This window comes from Epargyreus clarus, unplaced genomic scaffold, assembly GCF_041222505.1.
Source record: "Epargyreus clarus isolate Ecla_fem2 unplaced genomic scaffold, WU_Ecla_fem_2.2 ptg000015l, whole genome shotgun sequence".
In the NCBI taxonomy this organism is placed as follows: Eukaryota; Metazoa; Arthropoda; class Insecta; order Lepidoptera; family Hesperiidae; genus Epargyreus; species Epargyreus clarus.
The window spans coordinates 7,349,483-7,373,235 of NW_027332223.1; the positions used below are offsets into that span (position 1 = coordinate 7,349,483).

The window sequence follows — 23,753 nt, forward strand, 5'->3', positions numbered from 1 at the left end:
TAGCAAACATATAGACTGGAATTTAGCAGATTTATCTACATACAAGCTTTGTAGAGGATTTCTAGAATAGTTGAGGGACGCCAGTTCGGTAGTTCAGATCAAACTTGTTACCAACGAACAATCTGCAACAATTTCAAAATCGGACGTGTTGCACGATTACAGGTTATATGGAGATCGTACATTCCATTCTAACCGGCTACTAAGTTCTAGGGATGGTGATCTGAGATCGATCAATCGAAGAATCGATTTTTGGAGCAAGAAATATACTAAAAACATATAGTCACGGAATTACGTTGTTTGATATACTGTTCCAACATATTGATTACTACACGTTCCGATTACCAAATGGATGAATATCCCGTATTATTATTATTAATATTTCTAGAATTGTCCTTTTAAAAAAAATAATTATATCAATGATTGTGAAAATCAAAATGTATACTTTTCTTTAGTAATAGGTATATGATATATTCAATAGAAAAGGACAGATGAAACAACATACTTCAATACAAGAGACGACTTAATAGATTAGATTAATGTTAGATACATTATAAGACTACACTATTCCTATAAATAAAATATGACATTGTTTCATCCTACTCTTTACTCACAACTTATTTTATTAATATTTATTCCACCTCTACACGTGTAGACGTCAAATAGAAACCAATTATAGGACACAGCCTTACCTGATCGATTTGCTATAATCGATCATCGTCGGTCGATTAAATATTTCGAGAACTTCAACTAACAAAAACAAAAGCGGTTATAGTCCAAAGACCTAATTTTTCAATGCTTATTTATGGTGGATGTAAAATAAATAAAAGAAGAGCCAAGAAGTCATTTTATTTATTTTTTATGTTGCCGCTTACCTGCGACTCGAATCCGAGACTACTGCGCATACAAGATAAGTATCACGACATATTAGTCGCCATTTTCCTATTGTATCTAGTAAAAATATCACGCAACACAAAAAATGTACACCTTCGTTCGCATTGTATGGATCAAAAACGACTAATATGCGAAATGAGCAACTACTAATATGCAAATATAAAATAGTTCAAAACCTGTTTTTGGTTTATCAACCAGTTTCCTTATTTTGTTATCTATAATGCATTTTTTGTTAGCTATAATGTATTCAGATAATTTATAATACGAACACATTTTTGGAAACATCAAATAAATGTGTGTTTTCTCAAATTCTCATTAATGTGAAATTCGACAATTTCGATCACTTGTTGAACACTAGTTAGAGTTAGTACGTATGTCCATCATTAATTCTTGAGCATTTTCCAACGAATGCACTTCCGGTGATACATGCAACTGCACTTGTTACTCACGTTGAGATATATATGAGTCAGAAAGAGACAGAGGTAGTTAATTACCATTTAAACTACGTCACGAGACGTTATTTAACAACAAGGTTTACCGTCTCCGAAAACTAAAAATAATAATATTATTGATATAGCGCCAAGTATTGGAGTAACATGGATCAGTTGTCTATTTTCTATACAATATGTCGGTAACAAATGCTGATAATTATCAGAAATATATATTTGTTTAAATTATTATTAATAATTCTAATATGTGTAACAGATAGTAGATATATATAAATTTTCACGCGGAAAAATTATTCACACGTAAGTGACAGTGTTGTTATTATTATTAATATACCGTATTATTATACATACTAGTTCGAACCCGCGACTTTGTTTACATGGATCTTTTCGCGTTGATGTGGAAAGCTGTGTATAAATTATGAAGTTATTGCTAGTTTAATTTGGGTAGGGGTTGCTTAGTCTGCTCTATATAGAGTCGCAAGGTTGTACACGTGTTTAGAGGAATAAAATGCTTTTACGATTTACCTAAGTTACATTGTGCTTCTTAATAAGTCAGTTTTGTTGTGTTTCTATAAAAAATCAAGTCACTTATCATTTAGATCCAAGTTAACGGATAACCGTATAAGGATAGCAAATTACTTTTACCTACTTAATAACAATACTTCTTACTTAAATTTGTAAAAAGTATAATATAAGTAAATATGTATTATAACAACTATAATTATGATTATGTAACTACAATAATCTTGTTTAATAAAACATTATTATGATCTGCATAATTTTATTGAAAAAAATACCCAATCATTCTTATTACGTCGTAATACACTTTTTTATTATAGCTTTATAATATATAATTCGCATTGATTATAGTCTCTAAGATACTCTCATTAATATTATTCTCAATGTAGATCAATAAATACTTATAGAAGGAAGAAGGAATAATTAAATTATGTTATTGAGTGGATTATTGTTATTAAGTAATATCATTACGTCCAACATACGTTAATGATTAATCATTAAAGGAAATAGTAAAATCCCATTCCGTCTTATATTACTGAGAGCAGGAAAATTATAACGGAAATTATGTACGTCTCAGTGCAGTATTTTATAGTGGTAATGTTGGATTGTTTTCAGAGTGAAGACCACAGCAACGTACACAAGCCGACAGCCAGCGATTGTTGAATAATTCTCGGTGCAATATTTTCAAACTGGATATTGTGTGGTGGTACTCACTCGCTGATCATTTATTCGTTCAATGATTAATATATACGATACGACAATTGAGTGTAGTGCGCATGCGACTTAATTTATTAATAGAAGAACAGTAAATGGGATAGCACTTGTTCATAGGCGCCTTTCGGTCGAAGTGTTCGGTCTGTTTACAATAAGTTGCGGCTGCCCTCACGGCCCTCTCACCGATGTGACGTTATAAAAGTCTTTATTATTAAGTTTAATTAACAGTTCAAAGTGCTATGCGGGACCAAGAAGAGATGGCGAATGACGGGCTTGATCTCAGTAAGTGTGCGGATGCATTATTTTAATTAATTCAGTAATTAAAAGTGTTTTATTTATTTTTAATGCGCATTTTGTAAGTTGAAAGCTAATTAACCATGTCAAAAAAATAAGATGACTTTGCAACGAATGCGATTTTTAAGTTTTTGCGTTTCGTTGTAATCGTGTGGATGCCGGTTTACTTACATATGAGGCTACCATGTTAGTACTCAGGAGTGGCAACGAATCTGTCATCATCATCATCATCAGCAACCCACTGCTGGGCACGGGTCTCCTCTCATAATGAGAAGGATTAAGCCATAGTCCACCGCGCTGGCCAAGTGCGTGTTGGTAGACTTCACATACCTTTGAGATTTTTTTTTATAAATTTCTCAGGTATGTAGGTTTCCTCTCGATGTTTTCCTTTACCGTTTTAGCGAGATAATTAGATAATTAATTTCTAATACGCACATAACTAACGAATCTGTAATCGGTTTCAATTAGAACCTGTTGTATATGAAGTAAATTACACATATCTACGAAAAACAGTGATCTCTAACAATCAGGTATACTGCAGGTTCGTTTGCCACTCCAATGTAAAAAGTCTGATTAAGCATAGCAAAATTAAACACCAGCAACAAAATCGTACTAACTGTAATTGAACTCCGTGATTGAACAAGCAAAAAATGTAATCCGAAACCGATGTGTATTGACAAACAATGATTAAAATTTAACCGCATGGAATTTCAGATAAAAACGACGACAGCATTTCAACAAATAAAGTTATAAATTCTGAAAGTGGTTCCGCCAAAACGTAAGTAAGTATATTTGATATTTATTGTTTTTCGAGTCGCTTTGATGGTATTAAAGTAAGAAATTTGCATGCAATCTTGGTTACTACAGCCTAAAAACATTACAAATTACAATAGGTGGATGCGTTCACTAAATTGAAACACTCTATATAAATATAACTACGATTTAATATGTAATTTTGTCCAATTTAAAATGGCTAACCTTACAATAAAGTTATAGGGTAAATTTTTATTAATTTTTTTTGTGAAAGCTACCATCTCACTAACGTACGTAACGTGCACTACGTACCTAACGTATAAAGTCAATAAATATTTTCAACGTTATTACAGCAAAATTATTACTTTATCTTTAAGAAAAATTACAATCTTTATTCGTTCAAATTAAAAACGTAAGAAGATATGTTAATAAACGATGCTAATTTGTCAAATTCAAATAATATACTTCAAAATGTCTTTAAGATATAAACTCGTTTATTTCGAAAACACAAAAATGTATAATTATCTGTTTTAGACATAATGACGGCAAGAAAGAACAAAATTCCTGTGCCAGAAAAGCACTTCAATCTTTACCTACACCTTCTGAGCTGAGACAATACACAGGTGTTTTAATTTGTGGTAAGTTACCCGCAATTTTATTACCTAGAAGTAGACAATTCCAGCCAAGACAACGTGAGTAATGAACCGATTGACTACCCTGACATTACCTACAATTCGTCAGGATGTAAGCAAGTAGATTTTAAGAGATCCTGTTACAAATAACGGCACGATATTAGCTTTTATTTTTAGTATTAAATGTAGTTAACTGAAGGAAATTATGTAAACTGCCGCCCAAAAAAGAAAACCTTTTTTTAATTTAGAATGGCACACGCCTTTGCAGTCCACCGGATGCTAAGTGATCATAGCGTGTCATGAATATGTGTGACCATATAAAATTAGTTAAATTTGAAGTCGACCGCAGATACTACGCCTCTCCTTAGGACTGACCGGAGCGGTACTTATGATCATAGATAACTACTACCTTAATCCATTTATAAGTACCAAGTAGACTCATTTCCTCGAAAAGCACTTGTTACTCGCAACTAAGTAGCAAAAGCAATTATCTAAGAAACTATCACTTAAAGAAATTGAGATAATGGAGGTAACGATTTTCGCTAACCTATTATTGTATCACCCTCGTTGGCGAGTAATAATATGTCATGACAAATTACATCCTCTTTTAAATTATCAAGCAAATTAATTAAGCCTAATTGGTTTTAAACGTGTTTGCTGCATAAAAATACATTTATGTAAGATCTTGTTCGGCAATAATATTTATTCAATGTTTATATAATATTATATTAACATATTAAAAATAATACCATAAATTCATATGCCAAAGTTATCCATCTTTATTATCCGGAATCAGGTACATAATAATAATAACCTGTACAGTTAATAATTAGAGATTTCGTATAATATTTTAGTTCGCATATTATATTAACTAACCATTAGATACATACAAAAAAATACACCCCAACATTAGATCTAGTAACTGTGTTTTTTCGAGTTATGTATGAGAAATTAATTGTCTCACGCTTAAACTGTGCAAATCATCGTGAGGAATCTGCACTCCTGATAGTTCTAAAAAACGACCTCAAGTCTCATATGTCTTCCATATATCCATATAATAAATATAAATTAACTATTTGTATTTATCATATGGAAGCGCAGAATGTAAGTCTCATCGTGGAGTCATACCACAACAATTATATAAATTGTCTTGATCGAGCCAGCGCAACGCACGTATTAATGAGAGTTAAAGTATGCGTTTATGTCATTGAAAACATTAACATCATGATCTTCGAGCATTCCGTTATCACGTCCCACAATCTCCTCCTTGAGTTACTAACGAAGTTTAAAGAACACCATTCTAAAAATATATATAATATAATAGAAATGATCCCAGCGCCTAAACGCAATGCCATTAACCGTATGCAAGTTATAGCCTACGTCATAGTTTAATAAAAGGATGAGAAAAAGTTTACTGCACTTTTCGAATATTCCGAAATTGTAATAAGTTGTAACAGCGAGCATCACTAACCAAAAGGAGTCAACAAAGTATTCAGTAAGATGTCCCGTTACGAAAAGTTAATGATACACTAAACTGACAAGAACTGGGAGTGCCACTATGGTAGAAACTTTATACTTGAGATGTGAGGCAACCATCTTAATTCTCATGAGTCGAAACGCGTGTGATCGGTTTCAGGAAGAACCTTAGTTCTATATAGAGTTGGTTACAGATGAGGAGTAATGATCATCTACCATCAGATGAACTGCATGTTCATTTGTTACTTCAATCTTATATAAAAGAATGTCATGTCTTTTTCTGAACTTAACTAATGGGCGGCTATTGCACTCATCAAGGTTAAAAATTTAAAGGCAGGATTAAAACAATACTATGTTTTCAGGATTATCATTATGGGCGTCATTATGGTTCGTGTTCAACGATCTAGTGATCCCAGGAGGGTTCGTTTTCAACATGACAGCTGTAGCGGTTTCAGGTTATGTACTAGGTCATACGTTGGAGAGATACACAACAATCAATCCTGTTGTGGGGATGACGCTAGCCGGGGTGCTCTTCAGAAATCTAGCCTCTTGGAATCACTTGGAAGATCCTGTCGCTAATAATTTTGATTTTCATCTAAGGTAATTATTATTATTTAATATTTTATATCATAATAGTATTAGCCTAGTGTTTTAAGATTTTGTTTCACAATGAGGGTCTGGGGTTTTGAGTCCTAGATATGGGCCTCTGATGGCCTAAGATTTTTGCGAATTAAAAATAATGATCAATTTAGCTTTAACAGTTGAGAACGTAGTGACGAATCGAATGCTTATAAAATGTGTAAAAGAAGAATTTCAATATATTGCAGCTATATCATATAACTGTTATAATATATTAATTTATATTTAAACCTCAAGGCCAACAGTATTTTGGAACGCACAGCCTTGAGCTACTAATATCAAGGAATATAAACGAAACTTTAAAATAAATAAAAAATCAACAGATCATTCACCACACTTCAACTTACCAAAGTAGATAAGTATTAAATCATCGCATGAGTTCAACATTGATGTAATAACATTACATATATGAATGGGCCTTTAATAGAAAGGTATGTCTTATAAGACTGACAAGATACTCAGTGTATTAATATTGATTTTAAATCGGTGCGATAAAGTAATAAATAAGCTCACAGTTATCAAACTACTTATTATAATCGTTTCTTTATTACGATCTATATATAATTTACTCGATAACATACTGTCTACGAAGAACTACAATGGTTGGATATTAACTACAAGCTATTCCTTTTGTTTGTTTTCTTGTGTTTGTTTTTAAGAAAGACAATATCAGTCGTATTTCTCAATAGGCGTTCTGATAGTGTCCTAGACGCACTTTGAGTATTAAAGCCAAATAGGCAAACAGACAATTTAAAAAAATACATCATCATCATCAACCCATTATTGTCCCACTGCTGGGCAGGGGTCTCCTCTTAGAATGAGAAGGATTAAAGGATTAAATTAAACGCCAAGTGCGTATTGGTAGACTTCAAATACCATTGAGATTATTATTATTTTTTAATACTCTCAGGTATGCAGGTTTCTTCACGATGTTTTCCTTTACCGTTTTAACAAGTGATAATTAATTTATAATACGCACATAATTTCGAAAAATCAGAGGTGCGTATTGGGATTAAAACCTGGGATTTAAACCTCGGACCCCTCGATCGAAAGGCCGAGTTTCTTAACCACTAGGCTATTACTGCCTGGAAATACGTATCATTATTATTATTCTTCTTTTTATTTTTATATCATCAGTCCACCTGATGGTAAATGGCCACTGATACCCATTGACATCTGTAATCAACTCCAGATAAAAATCCTGAGGTCGGCTGCAGATGTTGCTACCCATAACGGTGGAACATCGGATAAGTTTATTCAAAGAAATAAAAGTAATATTGAAAGTTTCTATAATGAAGGTACTCCTTGTTGTTAATATTTGTTTACATAAGTGTCGTTTGTTGCAGACGAATTTACCCAGTGATTATTCTGACGAGAGGACCTCTAAGCTGGAATTGGGAATACATAAAAAAAAATTCGGTGAAAGTTTTTTCATTGGCCACTATTCCTTGGATTATCGAGTGTTTGTCTACGGCTCTATTGACGCATATACTCCTCGGGTTTCCTTGGTATTGGGGTAAGTGGATATCGAAAAAAGACAAATAAACGCTAAATGGTCGGCAAAGTAAACAATGTGGATTGTTAACTACACAATATCATGTATTTTTTGTATCAATGCTCTGTGATAATCCACAAAATCCTGAAGTCAATCGAAATACTGCTTTCATCTATGAGCTTACTTATGAGCATACCTTTGGGTTTGGACATCCGTATTCTGCAGTGTAGCCATAGACATGGTGTAGCACTGCTTATTATCTCTACAATATGTATTAGGCCACCCGCCACATATAAAAGACGTTAGGTCGTAGTCAAGGATAGTAGAATCTGTCATCTTTGATAGGAACTATAACTAAGACATATGTATAAAATATATTCTACATAAATGTGGTATCAGGTGCTGTTGAGCTGCAGTAGTTATTATTAAACTACTGTGTACCGCATGCCGCTTTCTATTTGTCTTTGAAAAATGTTCGCTAGCAGCAATGCAACTGAATAAAATATAAAATGATTCGCAATTTTAGGATTTCAATATTTGTACCTAAAACCGAGTTTCATTACACTTTTTTACAAAATTAAACGAATCGTTTACGTTACAGAGATCTGAACAACACTAAATCACAAAATAGACAAATAATACTGTTGATATTTTTGAAACACAAAAAATATGGAATGGAATTTTATTTTATGCAACAGAAGTAAGGAATATTTAAAATAGTAAATATAAGGTAGTAGACATACTATTCACTTGATAGCAAGAGGACCCTGTCCATAGATATTTGTAATCATCCCCAAGGTTTCAAATCCTCCCTGAAGTCGTAGAAAGCTACAGATACGTAGCTTTCCCTCAGACTTATGTTATGTCTCTTATTTTCCTATCCCTTCACACCACAATACAGCAGCATTTAAGCCTATACGGAATACGTGTGTCGTTGGTGACTCCGGAATAAAACCACGAAGGGTTCATTGACCTCGAAGAAAACAGTATAATATGATAATGAGAATGATTAGTATTATATTACACATTTTCTACAGGTGTGCACCTTGGAGCTATCCTTGCTTCTGTATCCCCAGCGATAGTTGTGCCAACATGTATGGCATTCAGTGCACGGGGGTTAGGCGTAAAGAACCAGATCGCACTTCTAGTTGGCAATGCAGGTGGACTGGACACAGCGTTCACGGAAGGCATGTTCGGAGTTATCAATAGTGCTATATTTTATCAGTCGCCGCCCACCTACAGAATAGTAAAGGTAAATTTAAACGAAAAAATTCCGACCCAAAAGCTAAAATAAAAGCCTGGTGTTTTTTTCAAATTGTTGAAGTTCTTCGAATTGCAATACTGATTTTTCACTGTTTTCCATATAAAATTGTAACAAGTGAGCATGGGGGTTCCTCCTGGAAAGTGGTTACTACCGCCCACGGCGTTCTGTACTACTTCACGAATATGTACAATGTACATATAACTTAAAATAACACACAATTTTACGGAAATAGAAGTACTAATTTTGATTGCACACAATGACATACTTGCATATATTTCATGACATTACCCGAATTTTGAGGTGCTTGCTGATGATTGGAAGCTGATTATGTCTGTATGCTTGGAGTTCTTGATATGTCCGTATGTTAGACCTGTCCAGTTAGTATAAGTCGCTTCGGCCATTCTAATTAGATTAATAAAATAAATAAATAAATAACTTAACAGTTAATATATTTCAGGCTCTTCTAGCAATATTTATTGGGATCGGTCTTGGGGTCCTATGGGGTATCCTGGCAGACCTGATCCCCGATCACAGCGACATATATGCGCCTACTATACGAAGTCTGCTGCTATTTTCCGGCGGATTGCTAATATCCTACGTCGGTGCTTACTTCGGTTGGGGCGGCACTGGTAAGTCTAGAAAGATTTATTTATTTAGATTTCATTAATTATCACTTGCTTTAACGGCGAAAGAAAACATCCTGAAACCCACATATCTGAGAAATAAGAATTTAATAAATCTCAAAGGTATGTGAAGTCTACCAATAAGCACCTCGCCAGCGCGGTGGCCTAATCCTTCTCATTCTAAGAAGAGACCCATTACCAGCAGTGGGACAATAATGAGTTGACGACGAAATAGAACATAGCTGTCTCCAACAATACAAGTGTTGTATCTGAAAGCAACCACGACTTCCAGAAGACCTGTATTCTTTATAATAGTTAAAACCATATACTAAAGAAAAATATGGAAAAAATACAATATCCGTATAATGTTCGTAATGATGTTTTAAGAAACTAAAAGAACGCTACTTATAGGAATAATGTAAAGCTTAACAATTATGGTTACACGGTAAAATTTCTCATGTTGCCGATTATTCTTCTTTTCTTTCTTTTATTCTTTTAGTATAAGAACTACTATATACTACTACTAATACTACTATAACAGGAAATTCCATATCTAAAAAAACGGATCTGAACAAATCCGATCGATTAATATTAAAATTGCATTCTTAACATGTAGTTAAGAATGCAATTATCAATATGAATTGACAGATGGACATTGTGAAGTGTTACAAATTAAAGTGAAGCGGTAAATCCCGCAATATTCCCACAGAGGATCGACTCGGCAACCTCATAGCCTGCGGAATCAGGTTTCCCTTTGATCAAGTCGATAGATAAAGGAGCAAAAAGCTAATTTAACTCCAGAGAATCCAGGCGTCGACAGTTGCAAAGCACGTGTTCTGTTTGTAAACGACGGAAATCGAATGCAGTACACGGGTACTGTGAGACCCTCGCCAATATTACCTTCCTAACCAACGCTGGTTTCTATATATATATGTATTTTTATTATGAATATGTCATATAAATATCACAATTCCAAAATTCAGTTTAAGATTAAACGCTTGATAGATGCTTCATTTTATAATGTGCCTTAAATAATCCAATCTTATGCTTTAATGATATAATTAAAGCCCTACCATTGACGACCATGACATAGACGAACGATCGGGCATTTGCAAAAGGTTCGGGTTCAACCCGGCCAGGATACAGTGGATCCTAGTGTGGGGCTGTTTGTGTAGCGTTTATAAACCAATAATTATCAAAAGAACCTGAAGAACGGTGGTTTTCGTAAAATTTAAAACTTTTAACTTATCTTACAGTAATACAACTTTAACTTAGTTAATAAACGAGTTTTACTATTATAGTAATTACACTAATACTAATATGAAAAGTAGAGCATACGAGTACAGTATTAATATAATGTAAAGCGAAGTCACAACAATGATGTTAAGAGGAAGTACCGTCATAATTACTATCCATTGTAATATTCTCTATCATAAGTAAGGTATTCAATACGGCAAATGTTATTAAAGTTACCCATTCTGCATAAATATACATGAAACTCATCGCCCGTCTGTTTATTCTTTAGCGCGAGCGGATATTACACAAATATTGTTTATGGATTTTCTTCTAATTTCAAGTAATAGAAGGTGATAGAACCCTTTGTGGTTCGACTCCGGTGACACCACCTCCACACCTATTTCTGCCTCATAACAGCAGCGTTAAGCGGTGCTGTGTTCTAGTTTGAAGGGTGTGGTAAAGGAGACATACTTTTCCGAGGCGTTCCAGCTCAGTCCTCAGGGGTAGCAGCGCATCTGTGGCCAACCTCAGCTAGGAATACCTAATCCTATCTGGGGTTGATTACAGATGTTCATGAGCGGCAGTAGTCACTTACCATCAGGTGGACTGCTTGATCGTCTGCTACTCCTATGTTATAAAAAAATCAGATAAGTACTGGTCTAGGATCCTCCATTAACAGGTATATTCTCACGCTTTTTTTTAAGTGTCTACAATCATAGCGTCCTATTTATTTTCTGTTGACGAGGGGGAAACCTTCAAAAGGTACCCGACGCCGTGGGAGCGACGACGGGTTATGTGGGACTTTTACCGCACTAAAACCCCCCCGGTGAACGTCCTCAGCGCTGTATAGAAGACTCGGGGATCTCTAAAGGAACGCAACCGGAGTCCTTTTGGCGCGTGGCCCCAAGGGTACTCCGCCTGGGCTCCGCCCAGATGATTATGAAGCTCGCCACTCCGTGTGGAGCGTACGACGTATGAGGTAATAGGACATTTGTCCCTGTAGTTCCGGGACCAGAATAGGGCTACGGTATCCCCTGGCTGTCGTAAGAGGCGACTAAAAGGGGCTCCCGGAGTTGCGGGCGGCAAGAGTGGGAGCTCAAACCGCCCGGTCAGCAACCCCGGGAAGGAGGACGGTATGTGTGATCGCATACCATCGTGTACGACAGACGGTGTGGCGAGAGGCATGCTCACCTGGACAGAGCCCGACGGGGCAACGCGCTAAGAGGACTCCGGTTGCGTTCCTCTGGAGATCCCGGAGACCTTTACGCAGCGCCGAGGACGGCCACTGGGGGGGTTTTAGTGCGGTAAGAGTCCCACATAACTCTGTGTGGCTCCCACGGCACCGGGTACCTTTCGAAGGTTTCCTATTTCGAACACAAAAAGGGGGTAAAGTCATTACAGTCAAACTACAAAAATTCTACCATCCGTTGCATAATTATAGAATTTTGTAGTTACATTTTAAACCTCCCTCTGCAAATATAATACAATGTTGCCCTTATATTTTAAATAATATATTTTATAACAGTTTATAAAGCGTCAATATGTTAAAACAATATTAGAACACAAGAAGCAATTCCACTCATCTCAGCTGTTAATGAGCTCAAATTCCTTTGTAAACGAACCGGGGCATTAAATTGCTGCTCTATTTGTTAGCCTTCATTTCAATTACATTCAATCAACCAAACTACTTATATATTGCTCTGTACTTCTAATTATGTCATATCTTTGTAGAAGTACTAAATAAATAACAAAAGGTTTCATTGCGAAATTAATGGTCAGGAACAATAAAAATTACATGTAAGTGGGATAGAAAATTAGTGGGGATTAAATATATATAAAACTGGAAATACTTATCGTGTACCCAGGGTAGTGCATCCGAGGTGTTCAACAATATTTCGTTTTGTAGGAACAATACTATGTAGGAGAAATCTTTAAAAATATTGAACCATTTTTTTCCACAATTGAATAAATACATTTAATCCAGTAATGTAGGTTATATTTTATTTACTACGCAACTAAAACTTTTGTAGATTCGCTTCTAGAGAAATTAGCAACGACATGTTAAAGCAATATATAAGAGGGGACGTCGTGTAAATGCCAAGTTTTTCTGTTATATAACATTGAAGTAACAAACAAACATCAGGTCTACAGATGAGATTAGAGAGAGTTAGAGATTAGAGGCCACGCATACGATGCTAATCTTGAGTCATCATCATCAACCCATTACTGTGCCACTGTTGGGCACGGGTCTCCTGTCATAATGAGAAGGATTAGGCCATAGTCCACCGCGCTGGCCAAGTGCGTATTGGTAGACTTCACATACCTTTGACATTTTTTTTTACAATCTCTCAGGTATGCAGGTTTCCTCACGATGTTTTCCTTCACCGTTTAGAATGTGATAATTAATTTATAATACGCACATAACTGAAAAATCAGAGGTGCGTGCCTAGAATTTGATCCTCGGATCCCTCGATCGAGAGGCCGAGTTTCTTAACCACTAGGATCACTGCTTTTGAGTCTTGAGTACTACGTTGGATCGACTCGAATAACTTCTTATTCGGTTTAAAATCCTTAGGTGGAGTGGCAATCATGGTGTGTGCGGCTACAGCGTCCACGAGGTGGGCACAGCGTGGGTGGGCGATCAACAATAACCCAGTCTCCGAAGTCTTCAAATTGTTGTGGAGGATCATGGAGCCTATGCTGTTCTCTCTCAGTGGATATTTTCTAGAGGTAATTCCGGTCATTTTTAATAAAGACCATGTAATAAGTAAGAGGTCAAGTGTATTTCTTTTTTTCTATAAATAAACTTAAATTTAAGGTACAAAAACCATTACACTATTGATATTTAAATTCATATTTTAAATGCCTGCGTTTAAATTTAAACAAGACACCTGTGAAATAAACAAATATGGCGATTTTAGTGGATTCCGAAAATAAAATGGCACACAATTTATAAATTCGAAATTTCGATAGCATCGGTAATTAAATATGTACATACAAAATTAATTATCGAAAACAATATTAAAATTATGCGATAGCAACAAATTATACACTAATTGGGCAATTGTAAACCGGAAAACGCGTTAATAGTGCACCTGAAGGCATAAATAAAACCAAACGCAGGTGAGGTACATATTTTAAAATGTATACAGGATTTCATTTAGCCGTTGGCAAGCGCGGGAACGTAACTTAATTGTAATATTACGGCGCACCGTGGCGCTAGTGCTGAAATCTATTTACGTAGCGCCTCGAGTCAACACGGGGATGATAAGGACCAAGATTTGTTTGTCGATGACTAACTCAGGAAAACGTTTTCGTGACTGAAATTGCATGACGTCGCAAAGAGCAAACGCTGGCTGCGTGACTGACTAAAAGCGGTAAACAAGCTACTTTGATCAGGGAATGACAATCTAGCTGCTTTTCGGAGCTAGATGCAACAATAAAGCTTTATATCCCACATGTTTGAGCGTCGGTCGCCACTAGGTACTGTAAAATGCTCTATGCAGCAACTGAACATGTAAAACGTAACGCAGCATAATCTACTCGTAACTAACACGCTTTAACTATTGCTATCTACTTTAGTTTAGCTTTAACTATTGCTAACAATTTCTAGGATCGTAAATTTTAGAATCAATGATTGATTAACCTGTCACTAAAACCAATAGCTTACTTTTTAGCTTTTAGCTAACTATTTAAAACCCCGCGTGGCGGAGCGGTGATCATACCGGTCTGACACGCAGAGAGTTCCGGGTTCGATCCCCGGCTACAGATACAAATACTTGTAAAGATATTGAATACCTTTTCCTATTACTTTTAGCATAAAACATGCTTTACTAGCATAAAAAATTACTAGCAAATGTAGTAAACTTCATAAAAATGATATTAAATATTATTGTAAGGACATTGACTACGCAGGAAGATCGACATACATATTTTTTCAATAGAGAATTAACCTCTTGTGTTCACATATTTTTATTGTTATTATGCACAACTAAAATGGCAATATTTTTAACAGGTATCGGAGATATCGTTGCAAGATTTTGGCTTAATAGTCGCTTGCATATTTTCGGCGCTGATACTTAGGCTATTGACAGCGTTCCTGGTATCTATCGGGAACGAACTATCCGTTAAGGAGAGTCTATTCGTGGCCATCACTTGGATACCCAAAGCTATTGTCGAGGTATGTATGAAAATTAAATTAAATGTACCTATGAAGTTCAGTTTGAATCTATCAAAACGGATATGACCATGGTTTGTCTTGGTTGGCTGGCATGTGTCTATAATAGAGCTCCACAATAGAACAATGTATTGAAGTAAACATCCAATAAATTCCCTAGGTATATAATTGAACATAGTAAAAGAATTTCCTTGAACGACCGGAAAATAATTATTTTTCATTCAGAAAAGGGTATATTTTCAAGATTGTTTAATCTATACCAGGCCGTATACAATAATACATACATATACATACAGAAATAACTATCATATTGTTGTATGGGATTACCTATTATACATATATATTACCCTGTTATAAATATTTTCACCCTGAATGAACAGTAGCAATACTACCCATTACTCGTAATATAGAAACAAAAACCAGACGGCTTAAAATATAGTCTATGGTAACTCCCGCAATTTATATGAATCCAAAGACCTTATTATATTGAGATCTGTCAAGCCGTATAAGCTGTAGTGCCAAAGAATAACACATACACGCATACGTATGTATGCGTGTATGTGTGTTATCTTACGTATGTACATACTCGAAATACATTACGATGCAGTCGGATAATAATGTTTTAGCATCTCTTACCAAAGACTTACAGCATTAATTAAGCTTTAAAACGTACCATTTCTAGATTTATTATATTTGATAAGGTCATTATTAATATCTGACATGATCATCGTAGGTAAATACATAAATAATGCATTTTATTGGTCTGCGCCCCACCCAGTAGGATAAATATACCAACTAATCAGCTTTAATGTTTATAATACGTTGACTAAATACATCCTTATCTACTATAAATAGTTATCAACTTAGATACCGATAAATAGTTATAATCGAGTATGAATAATTATCGGTTCAAATACCGATAGCTATTTATAGTCGACTATAAATAGTTATCAGGGTTGCTTACCGATAATTATAAAGTGGGATCAAACTACTTCGAAGAATATCGTGACCAATACTTTTTACAGATTTACTTTTAGATTATGCGGTACCTATGCCAGAGAAGTATATGCTATTATACATCGTGTTTGTTACTAGTTTAATTCGAACAATATTATAGTATGCATTTGCGAATAACCAAACTTACTCGTAATACTTTTAGTGTCGTTAAGCCATTAATGTCCCGCCTCTAGACAAGATTCTACTCTTAAAGTGAAATGAATTACGTCACCGCACTGGCCAAGTGTGGATTGGTAAAAAGCTTTAAGGTATGCGGATTTCCTCACGACGTTTTCTTTCGGAGTTAAAGAAAATGAAAATTAATTTGAAAAGCGCACATTACTTTGAAACATAAGAGGTGCGTGCCAAGGTATCGAACCTCAGACCAAAGGGTAGATCAAAGGATCTAGAGGCTGAGTTTGAACCACTACAAGTTCAGTTCAATAACTTGAAGTAGCTCAACCGTGGAATAGTGGGAAATCAATTATGGCACTAGTGCCATGCACGCTATATTCACTGCGGTTCACACATGCCAAATTATACCCTGAAGTTATTGTATAAGATCTCCAATACAACAGTATATGATGGATGTTTGCAAACTAATGTCTAAAGTTTGTGGGTCAATGGTAAAGGGGGATGCCATTGTGGGTGCCAGAATCAAATTTCAAAGAATATTCAAATGTGTCAACTTTTGTGTCCATATAAGCGGACTTTTTTAAAGGAAATTGCTTACCGCGGCTTGCGCGTTAAATTGGAAAAATCATCACGTAAGAAAAAATCTTATGCGCATATTAATATTATTACATGTTAAGAACATTACGCAGACGCACGACTGCGCATTGGACAAATTAAAGCTGTTCAAACTGGACGCAGTCTATTTCTCTATCATTACTTCGTTATTTTTCTACTTAAAACTATGAGATTTGATACATAAATTCACATTAGTATTCTGATTACCTGTGCAACAATTAAGAAACTTATATCTAGTGATTTCTGAGAAATCTGATCCTTCTTCGACATTACCGCTAAACGCTTTAGCGTTATACATGGCATAACATATATGGATCGCATTTCCTTACAATAAATTATATATGTCAAACTTCGCGGATACTCACTTGTAAATTATTATAGATAGCATTTATAACTCGAAACACATATGTCGTAAACTGCAGCTCGATCACCGATAATAACTATATTACTTTAAGATTACGGCAATTATTCTGAGCATACGTTACACTATGCTTACTGAATTGTTTCTTACCTATTAATAACAAAAAAACGACTATATATTACCAGGCTTACGCCTTCTGTCCATGTAGTTCCGGGACCAGAATAGGGTATCCCCTGCCTGTCGTAAGAGGCGACTAAAAGGCTTCTGGGGTCGCGGTGGCAAGAGTGGAAGCTCCAACCGTCCGGTAAGCGACCCCAGGAAGGGCGGCGATATTTGTGGCCGCATACCATCGTACACACTAGATGGTTTGACAAGTTTTATACTCACCAGGGTTCTTTTGGAGATTCCGAAGTCCTCAACGCAGCGTCGAGGACTGTCACCGGGGTGGTTTTAATGCGGTAAGAATCCCACGTAACCCTGTGTCGCTCCCACGGCACCGGGTACCTTTTGAAGGTTTCCCCCTCGTTAACAAAAAAGAAGGCTTATGCCTTCACGAATATATAGATCTGTCTTGCCTTTGTCCTTTACGTTTTTATTAGTGATCGAAGTTTACTGTCCTGTATCTTTTGAACCGTGTCTAGTAGGTGAGCGGTTGATATCTATATGTTCACAATATTTTTGTATTTACTACGTATATAAATATGTTTCTTGATAAACCTATTAAATTGACATAACAAATTAACTTTTTTAATTTTTGTACGAGTAACAGATAAGTCGTGGTGTAGGGCTCTACAATACGAAAACAATCCAAATGTTACTACACCCGGTGTCCTTAATCTGAAATATAAAATATTTAACCGAGCGTTTTTATAAACCAATTATAAATGTTTATAGATGTCTTAAGTACTATATAATGTGCAGTATAGTAATTATGTTCAAAGATATAATAATGAGTACCGGTGGTAGGTCATAATAACCAAACAATACTTTTTTTACTGACCAAGGCCATAATAGCCATAATGATGTCTCTGGACCATTAAGTTCTATATTGACATACAAATGTACAAAGTGTTTTTTTTACATATCTATTACCATTTACGCGTAAATATTCTAGCGAATTTTCGATTTCATTGACTTTTGTAAGGTAGATAAATTATATAAAGTCTACACGTAATATACCTACGTAAGTTATACTTATACAAAAATATGTGCTCATCAATCATCATTAATTAAAACTGCATTCAAATCCATTAATTACATCCCAAGATTTATTTGGCGAAAATTTTGGGAAAGTATAGACAAATATGTTTTGATGCTAAAATAAATATTGATATTGAAATTTAGTTACAAATAAAGATAGAAATATATTGATAGAATTGTCTTCGGACTCTGATTGAGGCCTCCAGTGACCCAAGAGCTGGAGCTTGCCGCGGCCAACCAATTGGTTTGTCAATTCAGTTTGTCATCTTTTGTACCCTTTAACGGGGCAGCAATTTGGCCCTTTCTTTTTATTTATAAAATTTTAGTGTTGGTTCAAACAGTATTTAAAAATATATTAGATTTTGAATAACTGATATCTGAATAATTTCTAAGAAAGCACGTTACAAATAACAGACGTGAAATCGACTTAAGAATAATAGCATAAACGGCACAACGAGAACCGGTAACTTTATTACTGAAAGTTATCCGTCTACGAAGTTATCTGCAAATCTTACCCGTGACTAACCGTCCATGTTAAGGTGGGTACAGACTTGTAACGTTGTCCCCGTAGTTTCGGGACCAGAATAGGGCTACGGTATCCCCTGCCTGTCGTAAGAGCCGACTAAAAGGGGGTATGTGTGGTCGCATACCGTCGTACGCACCAGACGGTGTAGCGAGGGACAAGCTCACCTAGGCGGAGCCCGACGGGGCAACACTCTAAGAGGGCTCCGGTTGCGTTCCTTTGGAGATCCCGGAGCCCTCTACGCAGCGCCGAGGACGGCCACCGGGGGGGGGTTTTAGTGCGGTAAGAATCCCACATAACCCTGTGTCGCTCCCACGACACCGGGAACCTTTTGAAGGTTTCCCCCTCGTAAACAAAAAAAAAGGCTTGGAACGTAATTTTGTTTATGTTTATTTTAAAATGTGAGCCGTCACGGGACGCCTGGCAGATGTGAAACATCGACATTATTTTTTAAAAGTAATATGCAGAAAAGAACATATTGTGATAGGAACTAAATATGTCATAATGATAAAATAAAATGGCAATAAATGGCGTCGCATGGCGACGCGTCGCCACATCGTACACACTACTGCATATAGACTGTATATATATACCATCGTATAGCGTGGCGGCGCCACGGCATGCGTCGCCACGCCAGAAATCGGTTTTACGTGCGGCTATATATGTTTCACATCAATAATTAACTTACTGATGACTTGATGGTGTGTCATAGTGTGATTTTGCTTTCTTTGCAGGAGGCTGATCACTTTCACTCTCTAAATTATCACGGTCAGACATTTTATTATTAGAAAAATAATTTGTTTTCAAGCATTGATCTATAACCTGAAGTTACGCCACTAGCGGGCAAAACTTGAAACATACAAAATACGTCGAGTGGTGTAAAACGAGTTAAAACGACTCCAGTCGCTCTCGCGCGGCGTAGTAATACACACTAATGTCACTGAACACGTTAAACGTCATTATTTTGAATTTTAAGCCTCAAAATGCCTTCTTGTGCAATGCGTAAATGCAATAATTATGCTCGAAAAAGAAACAAGCTTCATGGAATCACCTATCACACGTAAATAAAGAGAAATTATTAAATTTTGTTTATTTTTCGTGTTCGATCCGCCATGATTACGTGAGTAACCAGAAAGAGACAAAGTATGTTTTTGTCAATGAAAGTGATAAAGACGCAAAATGCATGGTCATAGATCAACAGAACAGAAGTGACATTTTATTGAAGCTCACGATGTTCATATGTCGTATGTTATAGTTTAAGATCCCACTGCTTAATTTTTATATTAGTGTGTTTTTAGTCAAAATATAACTTTTTATAGTTTATTTTAATAAAATAAAGATACATGGGAAATTCTGTATCCTAATCTCTAAATTTTCTTCGATACCTGTGGTAAATAATAAAAAATATTACCATAAAATTTATATAGGATAGTATACGGTATTTTAAAATTTCTTTAATTGAATAAATTAACCTAAACATAATTTAATAAACAATCTTTGTATAGCCAGAAATTAATCCTCAAAAAGACCACGGTAAGATTATATAAAATTCGCATGTCACGATGTTAGTTACTTTAATCCTGCGAAACGGCTTTACTGATTTTCATCAAAATTTATATGCATATTCAGTAAGTCTGAGAATTGGCTACTATCTATTTTTCATATCTCTTAAGTGATAAGGGTTGTTCACCCTTAACATTTTTTTTATTTATATGGCAACACAATGTTTGCTGGGTCAGCTAGTACATAACATTTATAAAATGTACACAACTTTGCAATTAATGGTCGTGTGTAAAATAAAACTGAAAATAATAAACATAAATTAGTAAAGATACTTCGCCGCCTTGAAATTGAATGAAGCCACAAACGGCTTATTAGTAAGTTCTTTTTTTTAATTCTTGACAAATAAAAACATTTTTAGAGAAAATTTACAAATAAATAACTAATACTGCGTAATTTACATAATAAATAAATAATTATTTCAAATATTTTAGGGACATTTTAGCACGGAGACGTGGCAAAACTTTTTTACGCAACTATTTCAATTCTCAAAACTGGGTACATTTTCTTGTTAGGAGTGAGTAATCTTTACTAATCTATGATAATAAATATAAACAATTTTTAAATCGTATATTTTAAACCAGTCGATACATCTGTATAGATACATTCTTTCAAATTATATATTTATATAATAATAATTTATTTAGTTAAACTGTACTATAACATTTCTACGTAAACGATGTACTAAAACTATTATCGACAGTTTTGGACATTTTTTACCTTCTGTTCCATTATTTCATTGTCTTTGACAAGCATGCGTATCAATGGGAAAACCACCATACGTCCCGTTTTTAACGGGACAGTCCCTTTTTTCGATGCTTCGTGCCGTTGTCTCCGAAATGAACCGTTGCGATTGTCAATTAAGTAACAGTAAATATTATAATTATGAAAAAAACATGGGGTGCTCCATTTATCAGTTTTCATAAAGCGCCCCACATTTTTTGCACAATTATACTATTTACTTTTCCTTAAATGATTCCTAGATTGAAAATTATTTTCTACTTTTTAGTTAATTTTATCATAAAATCGTGTTTTTTATTATTTTTAACTATATTTTTTCAAGTAAAAAGTATTTGACATAAAAAAATCGATGTCCCGTTTTGACTGAAGTAATCATTGGTCACTATATTCCATTGTCAATATTTACGTTTGCGTACACTTGAAACGCAAGGTCAAACACTAGTTGTCTTTTTTTATCACATTGTTCTAATAGCTCTGTCCCTTATAGAACATTTGTCTATGTAGTTAAAGGTAAGCGTCGCCACGCCAGAAATCTTTTTTACGTGCGGCTATAGATGTTTCACATCAAAAAAGGCTTGGAACGTAACATACAATGTAACATGAAAGGAGTATCTCATGAGTGTGACGCAGCGCGCGCACGAACTAGGCATGTACCCACTCGCATGTGTTTCCAGCATGCTCGCGGCGAACATAGCTCAGTCTGTCGAAAAGACCGAAAAGAATAGATCGACCAAATATTAGCGACGATGATTGTTGATGTCCGAAAAAACCGACAAATGCCGGATCGCAGCGCGCACGAGTTGAGTATGGGAATTCTGTTACATTGCATAATACATTGCGACAATGTGAACGGTAAATTCTTTTACTGCGTGTTACATTGCATGTTACGTTACAGCAGTCTGTACCCACCTTTACCATGTCATCTTACATACAAACTTACATGCAATCTTACATACAAAATATAAACACCAACTTTAAAATTCCAAGATACATCTCAGGTAAGCCTTTTTGGACCTCTTATGTCTGTTATTTGCTTAAGTTATTTTAGGTAACGTACGTTAAATTTTAAATTATTATTATTATTACGTTCATTAGTATCAACTTTTATTGTGAGAATGAGAAGGATTTAGTCAATAGTTCATCGTGCTCTTCATGTGTGGATTAGTATACATTTTGAAAATTTACGAGGAATATTTGTTGATAGCCATGATGGCCTAGTCATTAGGCCTTTTTGATATTGAGGGGGAAACCTTCAAAAGGTTCTCCATACCGTGAGGGAAACAAAGAGATTCTTACCACACAAACTCCAAAAGGTGGCCGTCTTTGACGCTGCGTAAAGAACTCAGGGATCTCCACAGGAACGGAACCGCAGTCCTCTTAGCGTGTTGCCCCGACGGACTCCGCGTGAGCATGACGCTTGCTACACCGTGCTATGCACGGCAATATGCGACCACACATACCGCCGTCCTTCCCGCGGTCGCTGGCCGTGCGGTTTGAGCTCCCACTATGGCCGCCCGCAACCCCGGGGGAACCGTAGCCCTATTTTAGTCGCGGAACTACAGGGACAAGTTACTAGGCACTAATGGTATGAACTTTGGAGATTTAACCCAAACTGATTTGAATTTAAATCTCAGGTTCATTTTCCCAATATTTAAATTTATTATGATATGTTAAAGAAAATATCTTCGAGAGGAAACCTATACTAAATGATCTTAAAAAAAATAAAAGTTTGTGAAGTCCACCGATACACACTGGGCCAGCGTGATTGACTATGGTCTAATTATTCAGAGGCTCGTGCCCAGCACTGAGATAGTAATGGGTTGGTAATAGTGAAGTTGAAGATCTAATCAACTATTTTTTTCGGTTTTCGGAATTTCCTTTATTCTGTTAGAAACACATAGTATCAATCGCTTAAAATTCAGATTTTGGTGGATTTTAGCACATGATATTATGATAATCCTATAGCGGATAAGATTTACATTTTAACCAAATTGCTGCCTGAATTGTTAATGACGCTTTTATGCGAAACTTTAAGCAGTAAAATTCTGTATGCATATTAATGCGTGTATCAACGTTACACGGTCCATACATTTTCCAGAAATTTCATGAAAATATTGACTAAGTAAATGAATAATTTATGACTTAATATATTGACTCAGGATGATGATTATATAGGTATACTAGCTTTTACCCGCAACTCTGTCCGCGTGTTTACCAATATCTGATCTGATAGTGGATATAATCCTTCGATATTTAAATATTATGTGATCAAATCGGATTACATTTTCGCGCCAGAGACGGCGACTCAACTGCACTTCTAATGCACCCGCCATTAGATTCTAGTTCTTAACACTACAACCATCAGATTCAATTTTCAAATAAAACCTTGTTTGAATGCTGCATATACAGAACTTGTCGAGATAACTTCGATAGCGTGATTCAGGATATTAAGGACTATTA

General features: G+C 35.4%; 1 protein-coding gene across 2 annotated transcripts in view; it reads left to right on the plus strand.

Annotated features, from left to right (window-relative positions):
* Positions 1–1,502: 1,502 nt before the first annotated feature.
* LOC140747739 (sodium/hydrogen exchanger 9B2) overlaps positions 1,503–23,753 on the plus strand; it is a 38,412-nt gene continuing 16,161 nt past the window's right edge. Inside the window, exons 1-10 of one of the 2 annotated variants that reach the window (XM_073080329.1) lie at positions 1,503–1,640; positions 2,475–2,855; positions 3,582–3,645; positions 4,155–4,258; positions 6,091–6,328; positions 7,714–7,883; positions 8,900–9,114; positions 9,584–9,755; positions 13,561–13,715; positions 15,001–15,165. In XM_073080329.1, the coding sequence (XP_072936430.1) occupies positions 2,813–2,855; positions 3,582–3,645; positions 4,155–4,258; positions 6,091–6,328; positions 7,714–7,883; positions 8,900–9,114; positions 9,584–9,755; positions 13,561–13,715; positions 15,001–15,165 (1,326 nt within the window). In that variant the 5' untranslated portion in view covers positions 1,503–1,640; positions 2,475–2,812. Of the gene's footprint in view, positions 1,641–2,474; positions 2,856–3,581; positions 3,650–4,154; positions 4,259–6,090; positions 6,329–7,713; positions 7,884–8,899; positions 9,115–9,583; positions 9,756–13,560; positions 13,716–15,000; positions 15,166–23,753 lie in introns of those variants that run through there. The other variant, XM_073080330.1, reaches the window with a different exon arrangement.